The following is a 15,583-nucleotide window of genomic DNA, read 5'->3' as shown; positions in this document are numbered from 1 at the left end:
GACTCTAATGAGGACGATTTACTGCAATCAGGTGGAGACCCCGATGAAGACGAACAACTACACTCAGGTGGAGACTCTGATGAGGACGACGAACTGCAGTCAGGTGGAGACTCCGATGAGGATGAACAACTGCAATCAGGTGGAGACCCCGATGAAAACGAACAACTACAATCAGGTGGAGACCCCGATGAAGACGAACAACTGCAATCAGGTGGAGACTCTGATGAGGACGTCAAACTGCAGTCAGGTGGAGACTCCAATGAGGACGAGGAGGGACTGCAGTCAGTTGGAGACCCCGATGAAGACGAACAACTGCAGTCAGGTGGAGACTCCAATGAGGATGACAAACTGCAGTCAGGTGGAGACTCCAATGATTCAGATTCAGATTCAGAAAACTTTCTTGGTCCCAAAGGGCAATTCATTTGTAGCCAATCTTAAAGCAGAACATTGCACAAACACATCACAAACACTCACTGTGTGTCACTTCCAACAGAACGGACAATAATTGAGTTTAAGAGGACCCGTTACAATACGGTCGATGTTAATTAAACACACTCCCTTCAGAATTTAACAGTGCAGTGACAGAGGGGACAAAAGAGTTGGAAAAACGATTTGCTTTCCGAAAGGGTACATAAAAACGGCGTCCAGAAGGCATGAGTGAAAACTCTGAGGACAGAGGATGGAGGGGCTGACCCAAGATACATTTAGCCTTCTTTAGAGCCCTCTCCTTCCATAGGGACTCTAGGTCTTTTTGTTTAACGCCAATGATTTTAGAGCAGATTTTGACGATGTTTTGCAGTCTATTTTTATCATTCAAAGACAAACACTTGAACCAGCAAACAAATGAAAAAGTTAAGAGACTCTCTATGAAACAGCAGTGAAAGTTGCAGAGAATGCTTTCATTTACATTAAAAGAGTTCAGTTTCCTTAAAAGATAGATTCTCTGCTGACCACGTTTAAAAATAGAGTCTGTGTTGGATTGACAACTTGTTGTCAATCCAAGAACCAAGGTATTTGTACTTTTCCACCACTTCAACCACTTCCCCATGAATGTCACTGCTACCACAAGGGGGCGCTGTGGTGCGTCTAAAGTCAAAGACCATGTCCTTGGTTTTGGAGACGTTTAGATCCAAGTAGTTGCTGTCACACCATTGGACAAACTCGGTCAACGCAGGACCGTGATTCTTTTCGGATCCCGAAAGTAAGGACACCAAGACTGTATCGTCTGATAACTTGACCAGGAACCGGTTTTTCTGAGTGACCCGACAACTGTCCGTATACAGGATGAACAAGAGGGGGGACAGGACACACCCCTGAGGAGATCCGGTGTTTGAGCTTGACGCTGGGGACATCTGACCATTCACGAGCACTCGCTGGGTCCTGTCCGTGAGGAAATTTAAAATCAATAAAAGAAGCTGGTCAGGCAAATTAAAAACAGTGACCAGTCTTTCAATCAGGATGTGGGCAGAAGAAAAATCCGCAAATAAAAGTCTTACATGAGCCCCGGTTTTGTCCAGGTGCTTCTACACAGTGTTCAGTATGAAAAGTGTTGCGTCCTCCACCCCTTTGTTTTGCTGGTACGCAAATTGAAGTGGGTCAAGTTTCCCCTCAGTTAAAAATAGAATCTCAGACTTTAAAATTTTCTCAAAAGTTTTCATCACAAGTGATGTGAGTGCGACCGGTCTAAAATCACACAATTCCTTTGAGCTTCTTGTTTTTGGAATCGGGATTAAAGTTGATGTTTTCCACAATGCTGGAATCTGACCCTGGTCTACACAACTTTGGAACAATCTGCTCAAAACACCACTCAGCTGGGTGGCACAGTGGTGCAGGGTCCGCCCACATATGGCATCAGGGCCCCTCGCTTTCCCCACTTTCACCTTCCTGAGCAAGGCAGTCACCTGATCTTGAGAGATCAAAATTCCCCCACTTGGATCGAGAGACTCCTTATAAGCAGAGGCCTTCGCTAAAAGGTCCGCCCTCTCGAACCGACTAAAAAACAAATTAATTAATTCGTGAGGACGAACAACTGCCGTCAGGTGGAGACTCTGATGAGGATGACAAACTGCCGTCAGGTGGAGACTCTGATGAGGATGACAAACTGCCGTCAGGTGGAGACTCTGATGAGGATGACAAACTGCCGTCAGGTGGAGACTCTGATGAGGACGAGGAACTGCACTCAGGTGGAGACTCTGATGAGGATGAGGAACTGCACTCAGGTGGAGACTCTGATGAGGAGGAACTTCAGTCAGGTTGAGACTCTGATGAGGAGGAACTTCAGTCAGGTTGAGACTCCGATGAGGACGAGGAACTGCACTCAGGTGGAGACTCTGATGAGAATGGCGAGGAACTGCACTCAGGTGGAGACTCTGATGAGAATGGCGAGGAACTGCACTCAGGTGGAGACTCTGATGAGAATGGCGAGGAACTGCACTCAGGTGGAGACTCTGATGAGAATGGCGAGGAACTGCACTCAGGTGGAGACTCTGATGAGAATGGCGAGGAACTGCACTCAGGTGGAGACTCTGATGAGAATGGCGAGGAACTGCACTCAGGTGGAGACTCTGATGAGAATGGCGAGGAACTGCAGTCAGGTGGAGACTCTGATGAGAATGGCGAGGAACTGCAGTCAGGTGGAGACTCTGATGAGAATGGCGAGGAACTGCAGTCAGGTGGAGACTCTGATGAGAATGGCGAGGAACTGCACTCAGGTGGAGACCTCGATGAGGATCACGAGCAGCACATGAGCTTCCCTGAGATGGCTTCTGACAGTTTGTGTAGAAATTCTTTGGATCAGCAAAGTGATTGTTGCAGCAGCAGCTGTCTCAGTGGCTGGTCTCAGACCATCATGGAGGTGGAGGTCCTGGGCTGGTGTGGTTACACCTGTTCTGCGGTTGTGAGGCTGGTTGGATGTACCGTCAAATTCTCTGAAACATCTTTGGAGACGGCTTATGGTAGAGAAATTAACATTGAATTTATGTTCAACAGCTCTGTGGACATTCCTGCAGTCAGCAGGTGAATTGAACGCTCCCTTACAATTTGTGACATCTGTGGCATTGTGCCGTGTGATCAAACTGCACATTTCAGAGTGTCTTTTATTGTGGCCACCTTAAGGCACCCTTGAGCAATATTCATGCTGTCTTAATAGCATCTTGATTTGCCACAACTGTGAGGTGGACTGGATTATCTTGACAAAGGAGAAGTGCTCACTAACACAGATTTAAACAGATTTGTGAACAATATTTGAGAGAAATAGGTCTTTTGTGTTCATAGAAAATGTTTTAGATCTTTGAGTTCAGCTTGTGAAAAATGGGAGCAAGAACAAAAGAGTTGCATTTATATTTTTGTTCAGTATACTTTAATGATGACTGACAACACAATATAACTCAACAGCTATAAATATGCCTTTAGTACGACACAGGCACTGTACAATAAATATGGACAATTGCAAGATGACTGAAAATATGTTAGTTAATTTTCATCCTCTATTCCACCTTCTTGCATGACATCTCTTTTCTCCACATTTGCAGCCTTTTTGTCCCTCAGTTATTTTCCAACAGACACGTGTTGTTAAGCCATGTTAAGACATGCTGTCCTGTGTGACTCAACATTTGACTTCCAACTAACTGATGTCCATTCAGGTTTTATTATTTAGGACTCACCATCGGCAAGGTATGTGGGCTCCAGGGGAATGGCAGAGTGAGCCTGTGGAGAAATGAAGAGTTGCATGCATGCAGATTTATCTGATCCAACTGACAAAGATGTGTTCATGAGTTTTTCTGATTGGGTGCCACAGCAACCCAAATAAAAGCTCCTCACCATTTCCCAGGCTGCAGGGTCGTGCTTGAATAGTGAATGCGTGAGCTCCACCGAGACTCGCTTCCTGTAGTCCGAACTCTTGTCCTCTGAAATCCTGAACAGCACAGCGGCTGCATATGTGGCTGCAGGAGAGACGAAACAGGGTTTTTACAGAAAGTGAAAACTTTTCATCAATGCAGGTGGAACTATTTAACTTCAAAACTTCAAAAATGAAGCCAGCAGGCTAAAACTGGCTCACCAGAGGGTCCAGTCCCGTCTAAACACTTAAAATAACTTGCAAAGTGTAAACATGCTAGCACTACAGTGACTGTGAGCACAGCCACACCAACTTACTGTTATTGCACCACTCTGGAACACAATAACCGGGAGAAATTCGTGGATGTCAAATAAACGAAACTTAGAACTGCTCAGCAGATGGTTGCCATGTCTGGGTGTGGTTACAGATAAAGCTACTTAACTCCAGTTAACTCACATAAGCTCACGTCAACTCACTGCTGGCAATATAGCATCAAAGCCAAACATCATAGTATGGCTTCTCGCATGTACGGAAAGGATTTCAGATCTGTTGGCATGTTTAGATACCAGGTGAAAGACAAGACAAGACCATTTTGTCTGGACTCCATGGAGCTGCACTTTACAAGGTATTGAGGGTTTAAATCATAGATTAAGACAACGAGCAAAAAAAGAAAATACAGCAATGACACTTTGCACAGATATGACATTATTGCACCATGTAGCTTATTGCACTGCAGTAATTGTTGATTGTTAAGTTAATTTCAAGCCATTTGGTACATTTTCAGCTGCAACAAAAGAAAAAAAATATTGGTTTAAAATTGAGGATATTTCTCTGTAAATGACACCAGGAGGCACACAAAAGTAGGGAAATGTCAAGTTATTTAGGTTTTACTTAAAAATGGTGAGTTATTCTTATGTCCAAACATTTGACTGGCCAAGACCATCTCGGTGTGGACCGAGTGGAAATTTGACATATCTCCAGAACTTAAAAAAAACAAAAAAAAACAAAACGTTTGAAAAATAGTAAAACAACACAGAGCAAACTTCACCAAGTCCATGTGTGTATCTGAGGAGAGATGAAACTCAGTGGTGTAACCCACTACGGCACATATGTTGGAGACAGAAACCACAGCACGCCTTCAGGGTCTGAGTAGAGTCCATCTTTCGACGAGTCAGGGCTACTATAGCATCTTGACCTACACCATTTTAGGCAGGTGGTCATAATATTCTGGCTCTCAAACACCTTGCTGGTTGGTAAGTAGGTAGGAAGGTTGTAGGGATGAGCGAATACACCACTATCTGTAGCTGTTCAACCATCTAAAGCCCCGTTTCACCACACAAAAGTGCGGGGACGGAACGAAGCATTACGGAGCGGTACGGCAAAGCGTGAGTGGAGCCAAATCCGGAACCCGTTTCCACCGCAGAAAGGAGCTTAAAAAGTAGGCGGGGCTTTAGAGCTCCACAGCTATGTGACGTTACAACAGTCGTCTCAGCCTGGCGGCAGATCTAGACCTTATGAATCTTCTGTTGTTGTTTACATCCTCCACTTTGCACTTGTTGTTTAGTTAACTGTTTTTTTTTGCAGCCGCAGAGCTGCAGCCGCAACTTCCATGTTGGTTCTGAGAGAGTGAACGCTCCGGCGACTTGCCTCACACCCGAGCACGCCGGTTGGCTGCGGCACAGAGCCGCGCCGGTGCGCTGCTCCGGGACACGGGAGCCTCAAACGCAGGTGCAGCCACAGCCACTCTGGTGCTGATCGTGCTCCTGCAGCTCCGCGCCGGAACATGGAGGCTGCTCCGAGCATCTCGTTGCATCGCGCCCGCGGTCCGTCCCCGTATTGCAGCGGTGCTGCAGCGGCAATGCAGCGGTTGAACAGAACACTGACTGCCTCTGCATCGCGTTTGAACAGAAACCACAGACGTGAAGCAAAAACAGACACTGCACGTGGCGCAGCACGCGGCGCACCCCCCGGTGCGGTCCACTGACGCGATGCTGAAAACAGAAAGCCCCGACGTGATGCAAAGTCCCGAGCCCCAGTCTCCCCCTGCTTCACATCTGTTCTTTCACGACCAACACGAAAGTTGAGCAAAGAAAAGAAGTTAAAAAAACAAAAACAACCAGTGCAAAGCTGACCACTCTGACAACAGAGGATTCGTCCAGCCGACATATTAAAATATTGAGGGCGTGTAGTAAATCACTGATCAATCACCAGACAACTCCTCAAACTCAGACCCGTTCCATGGTCCTGGTACCCTGATGGAGGGGAGTGGAAAAGCGACCACCTTTGGAGTGGTTGTTTCCGGAAAATCACAAATTTCTGCGGTGGAAACGCGAACCTGAACGGACTATACCGGTCCATTCCTCTACTTTATGTGTGGTGGAAACGAGGTGTAAATGATCTGTATCCGTAGCTGTACTCTGAGTGGGCGGGGCCTAAAGTGGAAGTGGACATGATTCAGGTGAAGCTTGGTGGGCTTTAACCGGTACATTATTTTAAGTCTGAAATTGATATGGATTGATCAGAAGTTGCTTTGTTTATTGTTTATTTGAAAACTATTTACAGACAACCTCAGAATTTAGATTCAATGTCTTATATATAAAAAACTATATACTATATACAGTATATAAAGCTTAATTTGTAATATTTATAATATTAGATTTATTTTATGAACAGCAATATACATAAACATATTAATATAGGCTGCTTTGTGTGTTCAGCTATATGTGTGTATGTATGATGTGTGTGAACCTGGTGATTCATGTAAACATCCAGTGGTGGTAAACAGGGAAATAATAGCCTTGTTCATTGTATTCTTCTCAAAAGCATCACGTTCAGTACAAGCAGTACTTAAGACCAGTAAGTTTTCCAACTGACTTTCCATCACCAGCCAAACTAAGAGCAAGCAGACGGTTAAAAAAATAAAAACCTGACCAGAGTGGAGGCAGTGACCCACGAGACACGATGTGTTTTCAACTCTGTCTTGTCAAATGCACCGCGTACATTACGAAACAAGTTCACCAAGTAACTTTAAATATCATACAAACTGAAATAGAGGTGAGCTGAAGAAAATCTAAGTGTACCGAAGAAAGTAACGTGAGCTCAGACAGCAGGCACAGAGAGTTCAGTCACTCTGTGTGTGTGTGTTAGAGTAGGGCACAGCTCTGACTGCAGAGATGTGTCTGTAAGGAGGGGCGGCGCTGTGTGTGACCGGCCAATCACAGAGCAAATAGACAGTCAGTTACCAAATGAGGATTTTCCTTCAGCAAGAGCGCGAATATTGACGAGTTTTACTGGTATCATGCTCATACTTGTCAAAAATTCTTTATCCATACTGAATACTCGTCTGAAACGAGCATGCAGCTCATCCCTCGTAGGTAGATAGATAGATAGATAGATAGATAGATAGATAGATAGATGATAGATAGATAGATAGATAGATAGATAGATAGATAGATAGATAGATAGATAGATAGATAGATAGATAGATAGATAGATAGATAGATAGATAGATAGATAGATATGTTGGGCACTGTGAGTACATGTTCTCCCCCAAGACAACAGGCTTGAGGAACAATGAGGAGACAATAGAACAGCAGGGGGGAGGACAGCCACCTGAGGGCCACAAGCCCCAGGGGGAAAAGCCTCATCAGAGGTCGAACCCGACCTGGACACAGCGGGTGTCCGAAATGCAACTTGATCAAACCAGCTCTAACCTTCTCATCTCGGTGTCCAAGCAGGGAGCTCCGGGTCAAGAGAGCACACAGTGGCCCACAAGAATCAAACCACGGTTCTGCCCGCTGGTGAGCAGAACACACTGTTTGACTATCCTTTTTCTCTTTTCCCTTTTTCTTTTTGTGGATCCTGGGAGCCAGATGTGAAGTCCCCCCCCCCCCCCCCAGTTGCAACATGCTCCAGACCTGCAGCAAGATCGGGCCGTTCACGCAAGCCCAGCTGCAAACCTGAGGCCTCCCTGCAGAGGAACCAGGCCTTACAGACGGGTCCAGCACGGGACCACACAGCACAACGGAACCGTAAGAGAGCTTTTGTCTGGGCAGTGCTGCTAGATTAGGCTTTGGTGTGTTTCACGTGTCGCTAATAAACATCTGTTGTGTACGTGTACATGCGTGAGCGCGTTCACATGCATCATCGCAGCCTCAGGACTCTAGTTTTACCGGTGGAGAACCGAGCCATGGAACCGAGCCCCGCCAGAACTTTCTCCCTCTCTCTCTCTCTCTCTCTCTCTCTCTCTCTCTCTCTCTCTCTCTCCCTCTCTCCTTCATTAACCGTGTATGCCACCGCCGTGCGTGTTAACTGATGGAGATAAGCTCTCCACACAGCCACATTTAGCATCCGAACCGCTAACTTATGCCGCCGTGATACATCTGTATCGCCGCCGGAGTTTGACTGCATGTCTCAACCTCCAGTTAAACTCCGGCGCTACAGTAATGATTCTGTCCCAGTGAGACCTCTTGCTCCGAGCGCATGCGCATGCGCGTGACGGCCATCCATTCCACGAGGGAGGGGTTGACATTTTCTCCTTTGTATAATTAAACGATTTTTGGAGGACTGGAATCAATTCTTCTCTAAAAGTTTTATACCACTCAGACGGTAGGCCATCAGTTCCAGGGGTCTTGCTATTTTTTGTTTTTTTCAGTACGTTCACGAGTTCCTGTTCTGTGATCTTGGACATTAGGTATTTATTTTGATGTTCTCCAATTGATGGCAAGTCCAATGAATTTTAAAAAGTTTTAATTTGCTCCTTGTTATTTTGTTTTGGTTGTGAGTACAATGTTTTGTAGTAAGTCTGGAATACCTTATCAATTTGATCTAGATCACTATGTGTTTGTCCTGTACGAGGGTCAAATATTTAGTAAATTGACTGTGAGATCTGTTTTTCCCGTATTTTCTTGGCTAATAATTTTGTTGCTTTAGGGCCTACTTCATAGTAAGACTGCCTTAAAAATGTGTATTTTTTCTCCTGTTCTTCTTTAAAAATGTTTGAGATTTGGTTTCTGATCCACGATGAACAGCCTGACAACGCGAGCCTCAGCCTCATCCTAAAAGAACTCAGGGACTTCAGGAGTGATAACAGTCAGCAACTGAAAGAAATTAGGGAAGAAATAAACAAAACCAACGCGAGAGTATGTGAGGCTGAAGAAAGAATCGACGCCGCAGAAACCCGAATTCAAACGGCAGAGGAGACGGTGGCCGAGCTGCTGAAACTCCAGCTGCACCTGGCCGCTAAAGTGACCGAATTGGAGAGCCGCGCCAGACGGGACAATGTCAGAATCTACGGAGTTAAAGAGGGCGCCGTGGAGAACGCTGATTCAATGGTCTCGTGGAACAACTGTTGCGTGAAAAGCTGGAGCTCCCGGATTCTCAGGAGCTCCTGGTGGAGCGGGCGCACCGCGCCCTGATGCCGAAGCCGCCTGAAGACGCCACGCCACGGTCCGTCGTGATCAAAATGGCAAGTTACAGAATGAAGGAAGAAATATTGAAGCGGGCCTGGCAGAAAAAGGGATTCCAACACCTCGGGAAAAGGGTGAACCTCGACCACGACTACGCACCCGATATTCAGAAGAAGTGACGGGACAACGCGGAAGCAAAAGCGGTGCTGAAAGAGAGGAAGCTCCGGTTCCAAACGCTGTTCCCGGCCAAGCTGAGGGTTCACTATCCGGAGGGTGCAGTGCTGTACGGGTCGGCGGAGGAGGCAACCGGAGACATGGCCCGGAGAGGGCTCCCAGTTAAAGTTCTCAAACAACCGGTCTCGCTACCGGAGCAGGCTCAGCGGTATTCATGGCAGGTGAGCAAGGCACCGGGGAAGCAGCGGAGCGGCGCTCCGAACCAGGCCTACAAGGAGAAGCTCCAGGCCTTCAGACGCCGGGAGCAGGAGTAACTACCAATAAGTCCGGTTCAATGCTGAACGCTGAACTTTAAATACCGGAGTAGGACACTGACGGGTCGAGGAGGAGATTGTGTTTTGTCCATCACATGAAGGGGGAGAATCGGTAAGAAGACCTCCAATTATAAACTAATATCTGACTGTAAAGCCTTCCTTATACTACATGAACACAGGCTATATCATTTTCATTTTACCCGAGATGGTCGGGGCTGTTTCCTTGCCATAAACCCACACGGGGAACAGTAAAGACAGAGCGATACTGTTCAACGAGGGCCCTCTCCCTGAACGGAGGAGAGGTTTCCCCCTGAAGCCCTCCTTCCATCAGGGCTCATTAAGGGTTGTGAAGAAGACCCCACAAGTGGAAGTCACCTCTTTTTTCTTTCTTTTTATTTTTTTTCACTGTGTTTTTGACCATTACGGGACTTTTTCAGTTGGTGAGTGTTGCACATGTTCATGTTGTGCCAGTTCAATGTTTTATTTGTTGTTTGCATTGTGTTGTCAGCATAAGTGGATCAAAATGTCATTGTGAGGTACAACAATATTAAAGCAGTAACATGGAATGTACATGGTTTAAATAACCCCGTTAAAAGGAGTAAAGTATTTGCAAAGTTGAGGAGGGAAAAGAATAAAATAATACTTTTAGAAAAACTAACAGCATTTGGATACAAAAACTCATTTTACAGCTCTTATAAGGGAGGTCACAAAAGAGGAGTTGCAATATTATTACACAACTCTATTAACTTTGAATTAATAAAGGAGATCAGAGATAACGGAGGTAGATATATTCTGGTTCAAGGTAGAATAGAAAATGAATTGGTTACTCTTATCTCTGTTTACCTCCCTCCGAAGAGTGAGCCAAAACTCCTGAAAAAAGTTCTGGAACTACTTGTTTCAGAATCAATGGGTGTACTGATCTGTGCAGGAGATTTCAATACAGTGATAGATAAACAAGACATGTCAAATAAAAAGAGAATTTCTGCTCCACAGAACAAAATATTGAGGAAAGGACTAGATGAGATCGGCCTATTAGACATTTGGAGAGACCTGCACCCCACAGATAAAGATTATACTTTCTTTTCTGCTCCACACTCCGTGTACTCAAGAATAGATTTCTTTTTTATCCTTAAGAATGACAGACATAGGATTCAGAACTGTGAGATTGGAAACAGGGATATCTCAGATCACTCACCAGTCTATCTTGTACTGCACTTGGACAATAGACCGAAGAAAACAATCTGGAGACTAAACACAAGCTTACTTAATGATGAAACGATACTGCAGCAAATAAAAGCAGAAATTAAATCCTTCCTTGAACTAAATGACAATGGAGAAGTAAATCTAAATATACTATGGGACACCTTAAAAGCTGTCATAAGAGGAAAATGTATATCTCTTAGTACGGCGATCAAGAAGGCTAAAAAATTGACTTTCACTCAACTTGAAACATTTTTTTTAAGAATTGGAGAAGCAACACAGTGAAAATCAGAATGACCAGATAATGAGCCAAATTAAAGATGCATGTCTGCATGTGGTTGTCCTCCATTACACTGCTGGCAGGGGGGCTCCTGTTAACTCCGTTTTCCTCACAAAGCTCCAACTGACTTGCTTTTCGGGTCCTACCTTTAGGCATATTAGAAGCCCACAATGTTAAGCTAAGTTTTAACCCTAAAAAAAAAATCTTAATCGGGTTGTTGTGGGTTGTTTTAGCTCATGTGGTCGGGAGCACATTGTTCTATGCTGCCATCTGTTTGCCTGCCACCTATATAAAAGTCTTTTTGCAGTGGAAAGTGTCTCCTGGTTCTCTCCATTCTGCAGCACAGTGACCGGATCTGATAGGATTTGTAAGTCAATGAAATCTGTATTTATTTACATTTTCCCTTCTTTTGGAAACAGACTAACACGTATCCGTATCTGATCTCACTATCTCTACATGTTCAACATGGTCAAATACTGACGACAGTACCATGATTATGTAACAATTTTACTTTCTAACGCTGCCATTTATTAAGTGAAAGCTTTCAATTGTGGTTCTTCCTGCTCCAGCAGCCAAATGTTTCAAAGCTTGAGTTGAACTTCTCCTGACCTCCTGTAGGTGGCTGTCAGGATTCATTGGTCGGTTCCTTCTCCAGTCACAGAGGCTTCATTCACAATCAGGTTTAAAAGATTATTTGTTTTGTAGTTCATAAAACCAACAGAGTTATTTTAAGTACATTTGAACCTCAATCATTTGTGAACTGTATTTCTGTGTAGGGGAGATGTGGGTGTCATAAGAACCAGGGGCACCTTAACAACCGGGGGCACCTTAAGAACCGAGGACATCATAAGAACCAAGGGCATCATAGGAACTGGGCACTAGCCCCTTGGTTAGCTGAGTAGCCATCTTCACCTCACAAAATGTATGGTTCAAAAAATAAATAAATAAAATATAGTTTTCATTTACTTATTCATCATTTCCAGACAAAGACTGGTTAAGAAAAAGTTCTGCAGAGCACTACTAGCTCAACGTGACAAACTGCTTCCTATCAAGAGGTCATTGGTATTGAGTTCCGTCAGCTTATGTCTCAGCCCTCAGCATAGCATGTCTTTATGTGAGGACGCCCATGGTGTCTTTTTAAACTATTTCCAGGGCATATTTGTGTTCCCTGCTGTTGGAAATTGTACCTTAAACTGTCTCTTTTGATCCGAAACCAGGATCAGGATGATCAGTCACTTTGATCATCAGTGGTACGGATCCAAGATCTGCCAACCTCGCATCATACAGCGTGTTGCTGTCGCTCTGCAGCAAGTGTTTGACAGCGTGGGAACTTTTTGACATCTCTACCAAGACGAGTTCTAACAACCCAGTGTGGCTCACTTGTAGCCTGGATGCGGGTGTCAGTGGTAAAGACAGCAATAGGACCCAGAGGGAAGCCCCGTCGATGGAAGAGTGGAGGAGATAAAACAGTCTCTCAACTTCATCATGGAGGAACTTTCTGTTAGGAAACAGCAGAAGAGCATCATGGATCTGGTCGGGGAAGTAATGCAACTGCGAATACAGAATGCTGAGAAGGAGAAGCGCATTCATAATTGCTGCTACTATACAGAGGAGCAACAAGAGCAGGATGTTAAATATATGGCTAAATTATCAATTATTCATTTTAGCAGGAGAAACTTATATGCAAATTTAATAAAAATTAAAGACTATCTGAATACCTTTTCACAACCTTTCAAAATCAATGCAATATCAGAAACATGGATGCATATTGGAAGAGGACTACACTTTGAAATGGAGCGTTATGAATTCATATATAAAAACAGATAAAACAAAGGTGGTGGAGAAGTGGCTATATATATTGATGAAACATTAGATGTCAAGTTTATAGAGGGAATGACAACCGCTGTGGATAATGTTCTTGAATGCTTGTCAATTGAAGAATTAAGCAAGAAAAATACAAACAATATCATTGTGCATTACATATAAAACACCAGATTCTGGCATTGGACCTTTCAGTGAATGGATGGAAAGTATGTTTTCAAATATAGGTAGCAAAACAGTGTTTATATGTGCAGATTGGAACATTGACCTTTTAAATGCCAATAACCATAAACCTACAAATGAGGTTATTGATATAATGTACAGTATGAGCTTTCTTCGAGAATCTCACGCAGTAGGATTACATCTATTTCTGGTACTCTCATTGACAACAAATGACATTGACAATAAGGCAAATAGTGGATTATTGATTAACAACATTAGTGATCATCATTAATAATACAAACCTTGGCGAAAAAATAGACAAAAAATGAATACAGACGAGTAAAGACAGAGGAATCCATAAACACACTCAGAAATGGACTGTTGGAACAGAATTAGGATGCAATATATAATAAAAATGTTGACAATATACATAATGAATTATTAAAAAAACATTAAACTTATTATATGATAAACACTATTCAATTAAGAAATACATCAAAAAGTAGCATATAATAGTAATCCATGGATAACAACAGGATTATAAAATGCATGTAAAAAGAATATACTTTACAGAGATTTCATTAGACAGAGAACTATAGAGATAGAACAAAAAAAAGTTAACTAATTTTATGGGTAAGAAAGATTATTATAAAAGGATATTAGAGGATTATGAAAATAACATTGAAGGAACATGGAAGATAATGAATAATATTATAAGAAACAGCAATACGCACAATAGTTTACCTAAGTATTTTATTGATAAGAATGTGGACAATGATAACATGGATGACGTAGATAACAGATCTAATGAATTCTTCGTAAATGTTGACCCCAAATAACACAATAACATCATACTGTGCAAAATCACACTGTGCAATTATTCAACTGAATCTATTTCATTTCTCATCCTGCTCTTTTATTTAACGTTCATATGCACGTTATTTTAAATGTTTGTCTGTTTGCACTACTTTTTAAAATATATTTAAATACGTTTTTTGAATGCCTTTTTTTACCGGTTGCTAAGCAACGACATCTCGTTGCCAGTTTCCTCACTGTGTGATGTACTGTAATGACAATAAAGAAAGTCTAAGTCTAAGTCTAAGTCTAAGTCTAAACAAGCAAAACAAATCCCTGATACTGGGAAATATGGAGAGGGTCTACCAGAAAGAAATCCTTGTTCTTTGTTTCTTGAAGCTGTGACAGAACAGGACATATTAGATATTGTCATTAAAAGCAAGAATAAAAAAATCTACAGATTGTAATGATAGGGTAATTGAGGGAATCTCCATTAACCATCAACCATTAACATACATATGTAATGTTTCTTTTCAAATGAGTTCATTTCCAAATAAAGTGAAAATAGCCAAGGTCATACCTCTATATAAAACTGGGAACAAGCATCATTTCACTCACTATAGACCGGTCTCATTATTATCACAATTTTCAAAAATACTGGAAAAACTCTTTAACAACAGATTGGACTCATTCTTTGAAAAACAACATACTTGCAGATAATCAGTATGGATTTGGATCAAATAGATCAACAACACTGGCAATAACTGAAGTAATATAACTAATAAAATGCTATATACTGGCGGTCCCCAATCTTTTTTTTTCTTTTTTGCTCCATGGAATGGTTTAATGTCAGACAATATTTTCCCGGACCGGTCTTTAAGGTCGGCGGATACATTTTATTTTATTCCTAAAGTCACTTTATGTTGATGAGTATAATTTCTAGATCTAATCCGTTAATGGAGGGTAATATAAATTACACCAGCAGAGGGCGCGCGATGCACATCGGTGGCTGACTGTTGTAGTACATGATGCGGCAGAATTGGGATCACACTAGTGATGAGAAACCCGACTCCTCGAACGGACTCACGGGTTTTTGAGTCGTTCATCCAAATGAACCAGTTGTCTGAGTCATTTGATTCAGTTGAACATGCGCACTATTTCCACCCGCTCCAGGACCTGGAGGCTGAACTGTGACATGAACCAGGGGGAGAATCATGTATTCATAGTAAAATGCTGAAACACTTCTGAGGAAAATAAACAATAAGTACACATTAGTTTTTAGTGGTCCTGGTCTCCTTATTCTAGATTATGTGTGTTGTTTTTGAGGTTTAGTTGAATCAGAAAATAAATTAGATAAATGATTAAACTAAATAAATACCTGGCATCCAGAATGGAAGATATACAGTATATATTAATGTATACATATGATTTTATAGTTTTTTTTCTTCCAACATTCTGATTTTCTTTTTTTTTATTAGTATGGATAAATAATGTTATGTTCATAGGGCAGAACTAATTATAGGGGACAACATTAAATGTAACACAATACACGCTACAGTGGTATTTTAACATTGTTTATTGTGTATTTAGCCAT

General features: G+C 42.6%; 1 protein-coding gene across 1 annotated transcript in view; it reads right to left on the bottom strand.

Moving 5' to 3' along the window:
* LOC308141093 (junction plakoglobin-like) overlaps positions 1–15,583 on the bottom strand; it is a gene marked incomplete at its 5' end in the record, with an annotated part of 143,730 nt that overhangs the window by 12,681 nt on the left and 115,466 nt on the right. Inside the window, 2 exons of the mRNA XM_080511096.1 lie at positions 3,663–3,705; positions 3,820–3,941. Of these exons, the coding sequence (XP_080367222.1) occupies positions 3,663–3,705; positions 3,820–3,941 (165 nt within the window). The remainder of the gene's footprint in view (positions 1–3,662; positions 3,706–3,819; positions 3,942–15,583) is intronic.

This window comes from Blennius ocellaris (assembly GCF_963422515.1).
Source record: "Blennius ocellaris genome assembly, chromosome: 16".
Classification (NCBI taxonomy): Eukaryota; Metazoa; Chordata; class Actinopteri; order Blenniiformes; family Blenniidae; genus Blennius; species Blennius ocellaris.
This window is presented reverse-complemented; position numbering and strand designations above follow the sequence as displayed.